Below are 16,934 nucleotides of genomic sequence, written 5' to 3'. Positions count from 1 at the left end.
GAGAACTGAATTCAAATTCTCCAACTGCTATGTTGGGATTTTAATTGACAATGTCTAGATTATTAATCCAGGCCTCTGGATTACTAGTCTAGTAACGTAACAACTACACTACTGTACACATGTCTTAGAGTTACAGTATACATGGGCTATGGAAGGAGATTAATGGGTGGGTTAGTGTCCATGATAGGGTAGAGTGTACATGGGCTGTGGGAGGAGATACAATGGGTGGGTAGAGTCCATGATAGGATAGAGTGTACATGGGCTGTGGGAGGAGATACAATGGGTGGGTAGAGTCCATGATAGGATAGAGTGTACATGGGCTGTGGGAGGAGATACAATGGGTGGGGTAGAGTCCATGATAGGATAGAGTGTACATGGGCTGTGGGAGGAGATACAGTGGGTAGGTAGAGTCCATGATAGGATAGAGTGTACATGGGCTGTGGGAGGAGATACAATGGGTGGGTAGAGTCCATGATAGGATAGAGTGTACATGGGCTGTGGGAGGAGATACAATGGGTGGGGTAGAGTCCACAATAGGGCAGATTGGACATAGTCTGAGGATGGAGTGGGCTTGAATCACCTTCTCGCATCCTGTGCTTTCTTATATTTAACCTTACAACTGCTGCCCCCCGTGTTCTCCTATATTTATGCCTGTATTTGCTCTTCTCTTTTGCAGGTGTGTGTTATGCTGAGTTTGGCGTGCGAGTGCCTAAAACCACCGGCTCTGCCTACACCTACAGTTATGTGACGGTCGGGGAATTTGTGGCATTTTTCATTGGCTGGAACCTGATTCTGGAGTATCTGATTGGCACAGCGGCTGGCGCCAGTGCTCTGAGCAGCATGTTTGACTCGCTGGCCAATCACACTATGAGTCATTGGATAGTGGACTACGTGGGCACTTTAAATGGACTAGGTAGGTCAGTACAAGCCCGGCTGGATTTAAGCAATAAGGAACGTCAGTCTCTAACAATGATTGACACTGGGATCCTGCTTCTTGGTTTTATGGTGTTAGCTCTGTGTAATTTTAATTACTAATTGTTTGTTCTCCCCTTAAGGCATTGACATATATTTAAAAGAAAGAAAGAACTTGCATTTATACAGCGCCTTTCATGACCTCGGGATGACCCGTAGCACTTTACAGCCAATTAAGTACTTTTAAAGTATGCTCACTGTGGTAATGTTGGGAAAAGTGACAGCAAGCTCCCATGAACAGCAATGAGATGAATGGTCAGATAATCTATTTTAGTGATGTTGGTTGAGGGATAAATATTGGCCAGGACACCGGGGAGAACTCCCCTGCTCTTAATCAAAATAGTCCCGTGGGATTTTTTACATCCACCTGAGAGGGCAGATGGGGCCTCAGTTTAATGTCTCATCCGAAAGGCTAAAACTATCCCCTTAAAGCTCTTAGGTTGGATATTGGGTAGATTCCCTTGTCACCGCCCCATCAATATGCCTTAACCCCAATCCCCCTACTGTACTAGCGTGACTTTTATATTTCTCCCTCTGTGCTTGAATGAAATTAGAATATTTATGTTAATTTTTGGTTTCAGTCCATACCCCTTAGGGACCACATTAGCACTAAACCGGATTCATTTAATGTTGGATCCCAACAGCAGCGGAGAGGGGAAACTTTCATCCCATCAGTCTGAAGTAGATTTGAACCCTGGTCCCAGAGTGAGCTACCCACTCTGCCACTGTGCCATTATCCAGTTTCAGTGCTAAGTGTTTCCTAGGACCTGGTGTTTGGTGTTGCTGGCACCCAGAGCTCGCTGAAAGTTTGCTGGAGTTGGTTCGGGCTAGTTGAAATGGCAGCTCGTTGGTCTCTGGTAACTCTTGTGACTGAGTGGTCCTGTTTCCTGTGGTTTCTTTGTACAGGGAAAGGGGAAGAGTCCTATCCTGATCTCCTGGCACTGTTCATCGCTGTCATTGTGACAGCCATCGTTTCCTTGGGGGTGAAGAATTCTGTGGGATTCAACAACGTGCTGAACATCATCAACTTGGCTGCCTGGGTCTTCATCATGTTCTCGGGTCTCTTCTTCATCAACAGCGCCAACTGGGATGAGGGAAGGTTTCTACCCTTTGGATGGTCTGGAGTGAGTAACAGCCCCTGCAGTTCTTTACTGGCCAATTCCATTCAGACTTAATGGGGATAAAATTGATCTTCACCAGGAGTGCAAAACAGGTGACAGTGCCTCCTACACCGCGACTGATTTTCTTTTCCATTGAAGTGAACGGAAAAGTAATTCGGACGCGATGTGTAACTGGCAAAGACCAATTTCACTCCCAAAATATTTTCTAGAAGCCCCCCTTCCCCCCCAAACCCCAATGGCTCAATGGGTAAATGGTGCCTCTCCTGATTATTATTATTTATATAGAAGAAGGATATATTAATGTTATTTTTCTCTGTCCAACCAACAGAAGATGAGTGATAAGAAAATGATTTGACTGTTGCAGATGCTTGCAGCGCCTCATCATCCAATTGATATCAATATTGTGTCTTTTTGCACAAACCTGAAATGGAATTATTTTAAGTGGTTTTCTGACAGTGTTTCTGTACCAGCCGTGGTCATTTGCTCGACAGCATTAATCCAGTGTTTTATAAATGGCACCCAAGTGTTTATGACAAAATGGATATTAACTTGGATGTATTCCAAAGAAGGCCTGCCTCAGTTCACAGTGCAGCTGTTTCCTTGGTTGTTCCTCATCACTCAGGACTCAGCTTTGAGCTGAGGTTTGGATCTGTACTAAAAGACTGATCAGTCCCAGGTCTCCGAAGGGCTATTAAAAGTTTGGCCAAAATGGTTTCCTTGCTGGCAGAGGCAAGGCGAGCAGCTGCCGTTATATTTGGAGGAGGAAAAAGACATGGGATGGGTAGAGACGGGCACTCTGTTCTTTTCACTTTGTGGGGTGAGGTGCAAGTAGTCCAGTGCCTGCACAGGGATATTTACGGTTGGAGATACAAACACCTCCACATGCAGATCTTTGGAAAAAGCCTAAAGTAGACTAGTTCCAGGGTTTTTTGATGTCATGGATCTGCTCCTGATCACTGTCAGGAACAGCAGTGAGTAATCGTTGAGAGAAACATCACAGCATTGGGAGTAATCAGAAGAGCAGTATTGGGAGCACAATGACTACACCATGGGGTAGACTCCACCCTGAATTAAAAATAATGACCGGTAAATCTGGAGCCGTTTTCTGGGCTCGATTCCATGATTTATACCCCAGCATATGAGGTACCTCACAAAATGTACCCTCGTGTTGAATTGCACTACCCGTGCGGAGCATTATTGTGATAAAATGGCACTTCGCTCTTTTGCATATGTTGAGAGGAAGGGGTTTGCTGAGCGCAGAACCCGTGAAGGTGGCATGTCTTTCTCATTCAGAGCCCGAAAGCTCCTGGCCATTCTGGCAGACTCTGGCCATTACTTTGTTGGTAGACCATCGGTTGGGACATGGTTACGCCATGTCCTGGCCTCAGGGCAAAGTTTCTGCAATGCCCTTGTTAGGTTGAAGCCTCCGTCTGCCCCTGCAAGGCTGCTGATAATGGGGGAGTATGCGTTCCCTGAGTCAGGAGTTCCCAGCCTCGGCCTTCAATTGGCACTCGATGTGAGGCCTGGGCCTCCAAAAAGATGAACGGCCAATTTTTAAAATTATGAATTATTACAAGCACCCCCTGAAAAAGCCAGCTGCTGGGGCCAGATACATCCCCAATCGGGGGGGGGGGGGAAACCTGGCACCCACCCCGCTCCCCCTCCCCAGCCCTGGCAAGCTTCAGCTGGTTCCTCGACTTTTCAGCAAGGGGAAAGAGGGGAAATGGCCCAGATGTGTCCCCGAATCACCAAACGCCAGTGGGCTGTGGATTTTTGGGATCATTTAAAGTATTTTGATGTGGATTTCAAAGTGCTTTACTGACTCAACTGGTACATTAGAAAGAAAGACTTGCATTTATATAGCGCCTCTCACAACCTCAGGACGTCCCAAAGCACTTTACAGTCAATGAAGTACTTTTGAAGTGTAGTCACTTTTGTAATGTAGGAAACGCGGCGGCCAATTTGCGCACAGCAAGGTCCCACAAACAGCAATGTAATAATGACCAGGTAATCTGTATTTAGGTGTCGGTTGAGAGATAAAGATTGGCCAGGACACCAGGGAGAACCCCCCTGCTCTTCTTTGAAAATAGTGGCCATGGGATCTCTCATGTCTGCCTGAGAGGGCAGACTGGGCCTTGGATTAACGTCCCATCCGAGAAACGGCACCTCCGACAGTGCAGCACTCCCTCAGCGGGCGTGTCAGCCTGGATTATGTGCTCAAGTCTCTGGAGTGGGACTCGAAACCACAAATTTCTAGCTCAGAGGCGAGAGTGCTGCCCACTGAGGCACGACTGACATATCCATTAAACCTGGATACATGATTTCAAGCAGGACGTGCCCAGTATATCTCACTTCTATAAAACGTATTCTTTCCCCTAATGATCTTTTATTTTACAATCTGCTGATTACAGGTCCTGCAGGGTGCGGCAACCTGTTTTTATGCATTCATCGGGTTCGATATAATCGCCACGACTGGGGAGGAAGCAAAGAGTCCGAACACTTCAATCCCCTACGCCATCACTGCCTCGCTGGTGATCTGCCTGACTGCATACGTGTCTGTGAGTGAAAAATAATCTTTTATCGTTAAATGTGGTTAGAATCATAGAATCATACATCACAGAAGGAGGCCATCCGGCCCATCGTGCCTGTGCCGGCTCTTTGAAAGACCGATCCAATTCGTCCCACTCCCCCTGCTCTTTCCCCATTGTCCTGCAAATTTTTCCTCATCAAGTATTTTTCCAATTCCTTTTTGAAAATTATTATTGAATCTGCTTCCACTGCCCAATCAGGCAGTGAATTCCAGATCATAACAACTCGCTGCTTAAAAAAAATGTTTCCTCATGTCGCCTCTGGTTCTTTTGCCAGCACTTTAAATCTGTGTCCTCTGGTTATCGACCCTTCTGCCACTGGAAACAGTTTCTTCCTATCTCCTCTATCAAAACCCCACACAATTTTGAACACCTCTATTAAATCTCCCCTTAACTTTCTCTGCTCTAAGGAGAACAATCTCAGCTTCTCCAGTCACTCCAGATAACTGAATCCCTGCCTCCCTGGTACCATTTTAGTGAATCTCTTCTCCACCCTCTCTAAGGTCTTCATGTCCTTCCTGAATTGGACACAATATTTCAGCTGAGGTCTAACCAGTGATTTATAAAGGTTTAGCATAACTTCCTTAATCTCCACTGCTTAAATAAATACAGATTCTGTGACTTAGATCCATGTAAATATACTGGCATAATCATCACTGGTCTTTTTTTTTGGAGGTTTATGAATCAAGACTCAACTTTGTTTTACTAGTTAGTAAATGCACTTCCCATTGTAGAACTGGGGCTGGGATGGTCCCAGGTTAGTTTGTTGATCTCAGTCAGAGTACCAGATGTTCTGCTACGATCGGCCTTAACACTCCTGGGTAGGGACAGTTAAAATTCAGCCAGCCTCCCTGCTCCTGATCGCAATCCATCGGGTGCATCTATGTGTAGATGGCAGGATCAGGTTTGGGCTCAGCTATGATGTGTCTCCATTGTAGGGGTTGCCAACCCTCCAGGATTGTCCTGGAGTCACCATGAATTGAAGATTAATCTCCAGGTCACTGTTGTGAGAAACATCTAGGGAGAAATATCACAGGGCATTAAACAAAATTGTGTTTTCTTCATTTTCTTTGAACATTTTTGTTCATTAGTTATAAAAAAAACTGGAGATGGGGGAAAAGAAAGGCTGTTTCGCTAACAGTCAAGATTCATCCAATTGGGTAACAGAGAGTCTGATACCTTTCCAACCTGCCGTGGGAAGGCAGTGGTCCTGGAAGATGGACCAATGATGGGTGTGTGGGGGCAGAAGGGTGGTTCGAGGCAGGAGGTCATGCAATGAAACCTCCAGGAATACATCCAACCAGAGTTGGCAACCCTTCGTCCATGGTCAAACAGCCTACTAACGATCGCCATCTAGGCTCGCACGTGAAGAATGAAGTGTGGGGCTTTACTCCAGGAAGAGTCAGGAGAAGAAGATAAAATGCTTTTGTTGTCGAGCAGCTCAGCGGAATGGCTGAGGCCTACAATGGATGAAACGATTCAAAAGAATAAAAGAGATGAGGTAAATTAAGAAGTACCAGCAAACTTGGGAAGGCAGTGAGAGGAAGGTGACAGGGAGATAAAAGAGCTCCACAATTCTAATGCCCTGGGAAAAAAATCATTAATTACTTGACAACCCAAATGTCTGCCAGCTCCGACATGTAAAATGAGGCGATATGGACAATCCAGCAGTTCATCTCTGCCCCCAGAAGAATAACCCCATTCCCTTGACAATTTCATTGGAACAGGAGGAGGCCATTCAGCCTCTCTAGCCTGTTCTACCATTCAATCAGATCATGACGGATCTGTACCTCAACTCCATCTATCCGCCTTTGCTCCATGTCCCTCGATACCCTTACCCAACAAAAAATCTTTCGATCTTGGTCTTGAAAGCTTCAATTGACCCCCAGTGTCCGCAGCCTTTTGGGGGACAGAGTTCCAGGTTTCCACTATTCTTTGTGTGAAAAGGTGCTTCCTGATTTCACTCCTTTACGGCCTGGCTCTAATTTTAAGGTTATGCCCCCTTGTTCTGGATTCCCCCACTAGAGGACATAGTTTCTCTGTATCTACCCTATCGAATCCTTTATCATTTTGAAGACCTCAATTAGATCACCAGCTTATGGATGAGACTTTCTGAATCTTAACCAAATATAAAAGAAGATTGTTAGACCCACATTCAGCTTCTCGAAGTTGTAAATAACTTTCCGCACGCTTTCTTTGGAATTCCAAGATTCCCTAATAAAATATCCATAGCCTTTGGATTTAGGTATGCATTAATATGTTTACGTCATGGGATTCCCAACATTATTGAGTCTGTTACCACACAATGAGTTATAGGTGAGGGAGCTGATGATGTTTTATGTTAGACAAATAATTGAAAGCCTTTTGCGTACACAGTGCACTCAACTTCCTCCCATGTGAATTTGCTGAAATTTTGTTTCTCAGTGAAAAGCCACCTGCATCGGCACTCTCCGTCCAGCCCCTGGCCCTGGTTCTATACTCTACCCACTCCTGGTCCAAATCTGGAGCCAGCTTCCCCGTTCCAGGCGTCCCTCCCACATTGTGCAGCTGCCTGCAGTGAGAGTTAGATGGCAGTGGCTTTCCTTGACTCCTCGCTTGGCCTTAGTCCTGGCCATTTGCCTCACCTCCTGCTATATCCAACAGTAGTCAGGCCTTGCCTACCCACTCCCTCCCGCCCCCTAGTGGCAGCTCCAGGCCTTGGCCTCCCCGCAGCCGCTAAATTCAAGCAACGGACAGCGCATGTTTATTGTGAAGACACTGGTTCGTGTGGGAGCAGAAATCCATAAGTGCCTTGTGTTCCCTCACACAAGTCTTCATGTGTCAGCCAAGACAGCGTGAGCAGTCTATTTAACCATGGGAAGCATCACATGCAAGCTTTAGCACTTTGCAGCAGAAGTCACTTGCAGCCACAGTATTTATATGATTCTATGATTCTATAGTGATTGGGAGTGGGACCCCTTACTGGTTTCCCCCTTTTCTAATCTCAGCACACTGAGGCCAACTATAATGTGCCCCATTGCTCCTCTAAGAACAGTGAACACGGAACAAGATTGAATGTGGGATTTTTTAAAATTCGTTCATGGGATGTGGGCGTCGCTGGCGAGGCCGGCATTTATTGCCCATCCCTAATTGCCCTCGAGAAGGTGGTGGTGAGCCGCTTTCTTGAACCGCGGCAGTCCGTGTGGTGACGGTTCTCCCACAGTGCTGTTAGGAAGGGAGTTCCAGGATTTTGACCCAGCGACAATGAAGGAACGGCGATATATTTCCAAGTCGGGATGGTGTGTGACTTGGAGGGGAACGTGCAGGTTGTGTTGTTCCCATGCGCCTGCTGCCCTTGTCCTTCTAGGTGGTAGAGGTCGCGGGTTTGGGAGGTGCTGTCGAAGAAGCCTTGGCGAGTTGCTGCAGTGCATCCTGTGGATGGTGCACACTGCAGCCACAGTGCGCCGGTGGTGAAGGGAGTGGATATTTAGGGTGGTGGATGGGGTGCCAATCAAGCGGGCTGCTTTATCTTGGATGGTGTCGAGCTTCTTGAGTGTTGTTGGAGCTGCACTCATCCAGGCAAGTGGAGAGTATTCCATCACACTCCTGACTTGTGCCTTGTAGATGGTGGAAAGGCTTTGGGGAGTCAGGAGGTGAGTCACTCGCCGCAGAATACCCAGCCTCTGACCTGCTCTCGTAGCCACAGTATTTATATGGCTGGTCCAGTTAAGTTTCTGGTCAATGGTGACCCCCAGGATGTTGATGGTGGAGGATTCTGCGATGGTAATGCCGTTGAATGTCAAGGGGAGGTGGTTAGACTCTCTCTTGTTGGAGATGGTCATTGCCTGGCACTTATCTGGCGCGAATGTTACTTGCCACTTATGAGCCCAAGCCTGGATGTTGTCCAGGTCTTGCTGCATGCAGGCTCGGACTGCTTCATTATCTGAGAGGTTGCGAATGGAACTGAACGCTGTGCAATCATCAGCGAACATCCCCATTTCTGACCTTATGATGGAGGGAAGGTCATTGATGAAGCAGCTGAAGATGGTTGGGCCTAGGACACTGCCCTGAGGAACTCCTGCAGCAATGCCCTGGGGCTGAGATGATTGGCCTCCAACAACCACTACCATCTTCCTTTGTGCTAGGTATGACTCCAGCCACTGGAGAGTTTTCCCCCTGATTCCCATTGACTTCAATTTTACTAGGGCTCCTTGGTGCCACACTCGGTCAAATGCTGCCTTGATGTCAAGGGCAGTCACTCTCACCTCACCTCTGGAATTCAGCTCTTTTGTCCATGTTTGGACCAAGGCTGTAATGAGGTCTGGAGCCGAGTGGTCCTGGCGGAACCCAAACTGAGCATCGGTGAGCAGGTTATTGGTGAGTAAGTGCCGCTTGATAGCACTGTCGACGACACCTTCCATCACTTTGCTGATGATTGAGAGTAGACTGATGGGGCGGTAATTGGCCGGATTGGATTTGTCCTGCTTTTTGTGGACAGGACATACCTGGGCAATTTTCCACATTGTCGGGTGGATGCCAGTGTTGTAGCTGTACTGGAACAGCTTGGCTAGAGGCGCAGCTAGTTCTGGAGCACAAGTCTTCAGCACTACAGCTGGGATGTTGTCAGGGCCCATAGCCTTTGCTGTATCCAGTGCACTCAGCCGTTTCTTGATATCACGTGGAGTGAATCGAATTGGCTGAAGACTGGCTTCCGTGATGGTGGGGATATCGGGAGGAGGCTGAGATGGATTATCCACTCGGCACTTCTGGCTGAAGATGGTTGCAAACGCTTCAGCCTTGTCTTTTGCACTCACGTGCTGGACTCCGCCATCATTGAGAATGGGGATGTTTGCAGAGCCTCCTCCTCCCGTTAGTTGTTTAATTGTCCACCACCATTCACGACTGGATGTGGCAGAACTGCAGAGCTTTAATCTGATCCGTTGGTTGTGGAATCGCTTAGCTCTGTCTATAGCATGTTGCTTCCGCTGTTTAGCATGCGTGTAGTCCTGAGTTGTAGCTTCACCAGGTTGGCACCTCATTTTTAGGTACGCCTGGTGCTGCTCCTGGCATGCTCTTCTACACTCCTCATTGAACCAGGGTTGATCCCCTGGCCATGAGGTTACAGATTGTGCTGGAATACAATTCTGCTGCTGCTGATGGCCCACAGCGCCTCATGGATGCCCAGTTACGAGCTGCTAGATCTGTTCTGAATCTATCCCATTTAGCACGGTGGTAGTGCCACACAACACATTGGATGGTGTCCTCAGTGCGAAGACGGGATTTCATCTCCACGAGGACTGTGCGGTGGTCACTCCTACCAATACTGTCATGGACAGCTGCATTTGCGACAAGTAGATTGGAGAGGACGAGGTCAAGTAGGTTTTTCCCTCGTGTTGGTTCGCTCACCACCCTCGTGTTGGTTCGCTCACCACCTGCCGCAGGCCAGTCTCGCAGCTATGTCCTTCAGGACTCGGCCAGCTCGGTCAGTCGTGGTGCTACCGAGCCACTCTTGGTGATGGACATTGAAGTCCCCCACCCAGAGTACATTTTGTGCCCTTGCTACCCTCAGTGCTTCCTCCAAGTGGTGTTCAACATGGAGGAGGACTGATTCATCAGCTGAGGGAGGACGGTAGGTGGTAATCAGCAGGAGGTTTCCTTGCCCATGTTTGACCTGATGCCATGAGATTTCATGGGGTCCAGAGTCAATGTTGAGGACTCCCAGGACCACTCCCTCCTGACTGTATATCACTGTACCGCCACCTCTGGTGGGTCTGTCCTGCCGGTGGGACAGGACATACCCAGGGATGGTGATGGAAGAGTCTGGGACATTGGCTGAAAGATATGATTCTGTGAGTATGGCTATGTCAGGCTGTTGCTTGACTCGTCTGTGGTACAGCTCTCCCAATTTTGGCACAAGTCCCCAGATGTTAGTAAGGAGGACCTTGCAGGGTCGACTGGGCTTGGTGTTTTGCCGTTGTCGTGTCCGGTGCCTAGTGGTCCGATGCCGGGTGGTCCGTCCGGTTTTATTCTTTTTCTGACTTTTCGTAGCGAGATTTTCCAACTGAGTGGCTTGCTAGGCCATTTCAGAGGGCAATTAAGAATCAACCACATTGCTGTGGGTCTGGAGTCACATCTCGGCCAGACCGGGTTAGGGTGGCAGGCTTCCTTCCCTGAAGGACATTAGTGAACCAGATGGGTTTTTACGACAATCCGGTAGTTTCATGGCCATCATTACTGATACTAGTATTTTAATTCCAGATTTTTTATTTAATTAATTGAATTTAATTAATTAATTGAATTTAAATTCGCCAGCTGCCGTGGCGGGATTTGAACTCATGACTCTGGATTTTAGTCCAGGTCTCTGGATTACTAGCCCAGTAACATAATCACTATGCTACCGTACCCTTGTCCTTCTATGATGTGGAGATGCCGGTGATGGACTGGGGTTAACAATTGTAAACAATTTTACAACACCAAGTTATAGTCCAACGATTTTATTTTTAATCCCACAAGCTTTCGGGGGCTTTCCCCTTCCTCAGGCAGTGTGGAGGAAGGGGAAAGCCCCTTCATCACCGGCGCACAGTGGCTGCAGTGTGTACCATCCACAGGATGCACTGCAGCAACTCGCCAAGGCTTCTTCGACAGCCCCTCCCAAACCCACGACTTCTAGGTGGTAGAGGTCGTGGGTTTGGGAGGGGCTGTCGAAGAAGCCTTGGCGAGTTGCTGCAGTGCATCCTGTGGATGGTACACACTGCAGCCACTGTGCGCCGGTGGTGAAGGGAGTGAATATTTAGGGTGGTGGATGGGGTGCCAATCAAGCGAGCTGCTTTGTCCTGGATGGTGTCGAGCTTCTTGAGTGTTGTTGGAGCTGCACTCATCCAGGCAAGTGGAGAGTATTCCATCACACTCCTGACTTGTGCCTTGTAGATGGTGGAAAGGCTCTGGGGAGTCAGGAGGTGAGTCACTCGCCACAGAATACCCAGCCTCTGACCTGCTCTTGTAGCCACAGTATTTATATATCTTGCTAGCCTGTGGGGGAGGGGCGGGGGGTGGTGGGTGTCGTCATTGCTGAGCCTTCGATGTGAGCCCCACCATTCCTAGGGTTGCATTACCTGACGAGTGTCCAACCTTAATACCCCAAGTGCCTCGAGTTAAGCAGAAAACTGAGACACGAGAGCTTCCCTGGCTGTTCCTGTTCAATGTTGCATTACGTTTATTTCTGTATTCATGATGCACTTTGCAGCAATATGCTCCATTTGAATTATTGCCAGGAGTCCCTCCAGCAATATGTGAGCAGATGGGATAGTGTGACAGACAAGTAATGGTAACAGAGATATCTGAATATGGATGTAAAGTCAAACCATCAAACAGATTGGGATAAACCCTAAAATAACACCTCCATTAAAAATAAATACTGTAATCATTAATTCAAAAGGAGTCAAAGAAACTTATCTAATCAACGTTAAGTCCAAGTTGGAGAAGTTAAAAATGAGTAAACTCAGAGTGAGAATGGGAGTAAGGTGGAAGGTGAGGGGGCTTTGATTTGTAAAGTTACCAAAGAAGGTTGTTGAGGTGGGCAGTATAAATTGGTCCAAGAAACCACTGATGCATTTCTGGAGAAGGAAAGGATTGAGAGATATGGTGAGAAGGTGGGTGGGTGGGATTGAGGGATATGGTGAGAAGGTGGGTGGGTGGGATTGAGGGATATGGTGAGAAGGTGGGTAGGTGGGATTGAGTGATATGGGGAGAAGGTGGGTGGGTGGGATTGAGGGATATGGTGAGAAGGTGGGTGGGTGGGATTGAGGGATATGGTGAGAAGGTGGGTGGGAGGGATTGAGGGATATGGTGAGAAGGTGGGTGGATGGGATTGAGGGATATGGTGAGAAGGTGGGTGGGTGGGATTGAGGGATATGGTGAGAAGGTGGGTGGGTGGGATTGAGGGATATGGTGAGAAGGTGGGTGGGTGGGATTGAGGGATATGGTGAGAAGGTGGGTGGGTGGGATTGAGGGATATGGGGAGAAGGTGGGTAGGTGGGATTGAGGGATGTGGTGAGAAGGTGGGTAGGTGGGATTGAGGGATATGGTGAGTAGGTGGACAGATAGGGTTGAGGGGGATATGGTGAGAATGTGGGAAAATGGGATTGATTTATGAAAAGGACAAAGGCTTATTGGGTCTAATGGCCATTTCTTTTGACAGTTTCAGAGATGCTGATCTTTATTGGAGGTTTGTAGTTATTCTGAAGATTTATGCCTTTTCTTTTCTATGTAATGTGAATGGTGTAGGGAATTCCAGTGACGGTCAAAATAGAAAGAAGAAGGAGAGAACTTGCATTTATATAATGTCTTTACATGACCTCAGGATGTCCCAAAGCGCTTTATAGCCAATGAAGTACTTTTGAAGTGCAATTCCTAATGTAATGTTTGTACAGCAAGATCCCACACAGAAAATAAGGCGATTGACTAGTATCATAGTCTAGGATACAACAACCAAAGGCAGGATTTGAACTCTCAACATCCATGGTTATCATTCAGTACCCACTACCACAAGGCTAATATATCCATCCTCGATCTATAATATAATGTATGCTATCAAATTATAGAATGTATGGAGTAGAATCAGGAAGCACTTTTTCACATAAAGGGCAGTGGAAACCTGGAACTCTCTCTTCCCCCAAAAGGCTGTGGATGCTGGGGGTCAATTGAAATTTTTAATACTGAGAACGATAGCTTTTCATTTCAGGTCGATGACCTTTCATCATGTGAGGAGATGTTAGAGATGAACAGCTTTTAAGCAAGTACAGCTCTGTTCATCTCTAACATCTTCCAGTTCTGATGAAAGGTCATCGACCCGAAATGTTAACTCTGTTTCTCTCTCCACAGATGCTGCCTGACCTGCTGAGTGTTTTTCAGCATTTTCTGTTCTTATTTCAGATTTCCAGCAGCCGCAGTATTTTGCTTTTGTTGACGGTCTTTTGTTGGGTAAGGATATCTAGGGAAATGGAGCATAGGCGGGAAATAGAGTCAAGGTATAGATCAGCCATGATCTAATTGAATGGTGGAATAGGCTCGAGGGGCTGAATGGCCTACTCTTGTTTCTATGTAGCATACCACAGTACACACTATGTAATACACTGTACAGTATAAGGTGCAAAAAACATTTACTAGGATGATACCAGAACTGAGAGGTTATAACTATCAGGAAAGACTGAACAGGCTGCAGCTCTTTTCTCTCGAAAAGAGAAGGCTAAAATTCTGAAGGGGTTCGATAGGGTAGACGTAGAGAAGATGCTTCCACTTGTGGGGGGAGACCAAAACTAGTGGCCATAAATATAAGATAGTCACTAATAAATCCAATAAAGAATTCAGGAGAAACTTCTTTCCCAGAGAGTGGTTAGAATGTGGAACTCGCTCCCACAAGGAGCAGTTGAGGCGAATAGCATAGATGCATTTAAGGAGAAGCTAGATAAACACATGAGGGAGAAAGGAATAGAAGGTAATGCTGATGGGGTTAGATGGAGTCGGGTTGGGAGGGGTCTTGTGTGGAGCATAAACGCCGGCATAGACGAATTGGCCGAATGGCCAGTTTGTGTGCTGTAAGTTTCTATGTAATTCTGTGTATGTTGGTAAGTGTTAATCAATCTGTATTACTGACGGTATAATGTGTCACTCCTTCCTCCACTAGGTCAGTATTATCCTGACACTGATGGTGCCTTACTACGCCATCGACACTGAATCTCCACTCATGGAGATGTTTGTGCTGCACGGATTCCACGCCGCTAAGTACATTGTCGCTATCGGCTCGGTGGCGGGACTGACGGTCAGTCTGCTGGGCTCCCTCTTCCCGATGCCCAGGGTGATTTACGCCATGGCCGATGATGGTCTACTCTTCAGGTTGGTATCTTTCCTCCCACCCTGCTCAAGGTCCAGGGGCTCGTAACTGTGAAGTCAAAACGGTTTGGAGATTTCTTCCGGTCGGGGATGGGGCGAGAGTTCTTTGGCCCCACTGAAGCCCTTTCCCCTCCGCCTTATCAGCTCTCTCGTCATGGGGATCGAGTTGTGTCGCAGACAAGCCCAGTAGGCCTGAGCGCCCGCCGGCCTTTGCGATCCTGGGCAAAGAGCCTGGATCCTGCCTGGCAGGAACCTCCGCTGGAGGGTGTGGCAGGTGGCCACGCCACCATGGGCACATCTCGGGCAGCTGTTGATGCCAAGTCCATATATACTTTTAAATGGGAATTAGATTGTTGCTTAAAAAGAGGAATGTTAAATGTTATGGGGAGCCAGCAGGGGAGTGGGATTAGACTATGCAATTCAAGTGGGGAGAAAACCAGTACAGTCGATGAATCATAGAATCGTAGAATGGTTACGGCACAGAAAGAGGCCATTCGGCCCATCGTGCCTGCGCCGGCACTCTGCAAGAGCAATCCAGCTAGTCCCACACTACCGGTCTTTCCCTGTAGCCCTGCAAATATTTCTGCTTCAGGTACCTATCTAATTCCTTTTTGAAAGCCACAATTGATCCTGCTTCCACCATCCTTTCAGGCAGTGCATTCCAGATCCTAAACACTCGCTGTGTAAAGAAGTTTTCCCTCATGTCGCCTTTGGTTCTTTTGCCAATCACCTTAAACCTGTGTCCTCTGGTTCGCGACCCTTCTGCCAGTGGTAACAGTTTTTCTTTATTTACTCTGTCCAGACCCTTCATGATTTTGAACACCTCCATCAAATCTCCTCTCAACCTTCTCTGCTCCAAGGAGAACAATCCCAGCTCTTCTAGTCTATCCACATAACTGAAGTCCCTCATTCCTGGAACCATTCTAGTAAATCTTTTCTGCACCCTCTCTAAGGTCTTGACATCCTTCCTAAAGTGCGGTGCTCAGAATTGGAAACAATACAGCAATTGTGGCTGAACCAATGTTTTATAAAGGTTCACCATAACTTCCTTGCTTTTGTACTCTATGCCTCTATTTATAAAGCCCAGGATCCCGTATGCTTTCTTAACCTGCCCTGTCACTATCCTCCTCACTGTTCACTACACTTCCAAGTTGTGTGTCATCTGCAAATTTTGAAATTGTGCCCTGTACACCCAAGTCTAAGTCATTAATATATATCAAGAAAAGCAGTGGTCCCAGCACCGACCCCTGGGGAACACCACTGTACACCTCCCTCCAGTCCAAAAAAGAACCGTTCACCACTGCTCTCTATTTCCTATTACTTAGCCAATTCTGCATCCATGCTGCCACTGCCCCTTTTATTCCATGGGCTTCAATTTTATTGACAAGCCTATTATGTGGCACTTTACAAACACCTTTTGGAAGTCCATATACACATCAACCACATTGCCCTCATCGACCCTCTCTGTTACCTCATCAAAAAACTTAATCAAGTTAGTCAAACACAAGTTGCCTTTAACAAATCTGAGCTGGCTTTCCCTTATTAATCCACACTTGTCCACTTGACTGTTAATTTTGTCCCAGATTATTGTTTCTAAAAGCTTCCCCACCACCGAGGTTAAACTGACTGCCTGTAGTTGCCGGGTTTATCTTTACATCCTTTTTTGAACAAGGGTGTAACATTTGTAATCCTGCAGTCCTCCAGCACCATCCCTGTGTCTAAGGATGTTTGGAAGATTATGGCCAGTACCTCCGCAATTTCCACCCTTACTTCTGTAATGTGTTCCGTTCCCTTCTGCCTCACACCGGATCTTGGACCTCGGAATTACAAGAACAAAATTGCACACGACAAACAGGCTTTTGCTCAACCCAAACTTGATCATTTATTTGACCAACAAAACCCCAGTACAAACCCTTCTTTGATTTAACTGAAATTTACAATCACCCATGCGGCTAGTCGTTACCGAAGCTGATCGTAGGCCTGGACCTGGAAATGACCAGTTTCCGTCCTTCTTCCCTTGACTGCAGCCTCCGCAGTACAAACCCCTTAGTGGTTTGCCTGGAACTTACAATCACCCACGTGGCTGGTCGTTACCGATGTTGATTGTAGGCCTGGATCTGGAGGTGACTGGTCACCGTCCGTCTTCACTTGACTGCAGCCTCCACGTGCTGCTGTTGTACCTCCTTAAAGTGTTCCAGTCATGCAAACCCCCACCTGGGCCTCATCCGTGGTTTCAGCGATCAATCTGTTGGATGGCTTGACATTCACACCTCTTCATCTGGGCATCTGAATGATTCAAATCTCCTTCGTTGTGCAGAGCTGTGAGGTCGAGAGACAATTCCTTATCTCCTCCCCGTGAGCTGCACAGTATCAGGACAATGCGGTA

General features: G+C 47.3%; 1 protein-coding gene across 1 annotated transcript in view; it reads left to right on the top strand.

The window, feature by feature from the left end:
• Positions 1-16,934, top strand: part of LOC137330965 (solute carrier family 7 member 14-like) — a 49,558-nt gene that overhangs the window by 22,900 nt on the left and 9,724 nt on the right. Inside the window, exons 2-5 of the mRNA XM_067994542.1 lie at positions 677-913; positions 1,879-2,096; positions 4,505-4,651; positions 14,343-14,551. Coding sequence (XP_067850643.1) covers positions 677-913; positions 1,879-2,096; positions 4,505-4,651; positions 14,343-14,551 — 811 coding nt within the window. The remainder of the gene's footprint in view (positions 1-676; positions 914-1,878; positions 2,097-4,504; positions 4,652-14,342; positions 14,552-16,934) is intronic.

The sequence above is a fragment of the Heptranchias perlo genome, chromosome 13 (assembly GCF_035084215.1).
Source record: "Heptranchias perlo isolate sHepPer1 chromosome 13, sHepPer1.hap1, whole genome shotgun sequence".
Classification (NCBI taxonomy): Eukaryota; Metazoa; Chordata; class Chondrichthyes; order Hexanchiformes; family Hexanchidae; genus Heptranchias; species Heptranchias perlo.
Note: the sequence above shows the minus strand (reverse complement) of the source record. Positions and strands in the feature narration are given on the sequence as shown.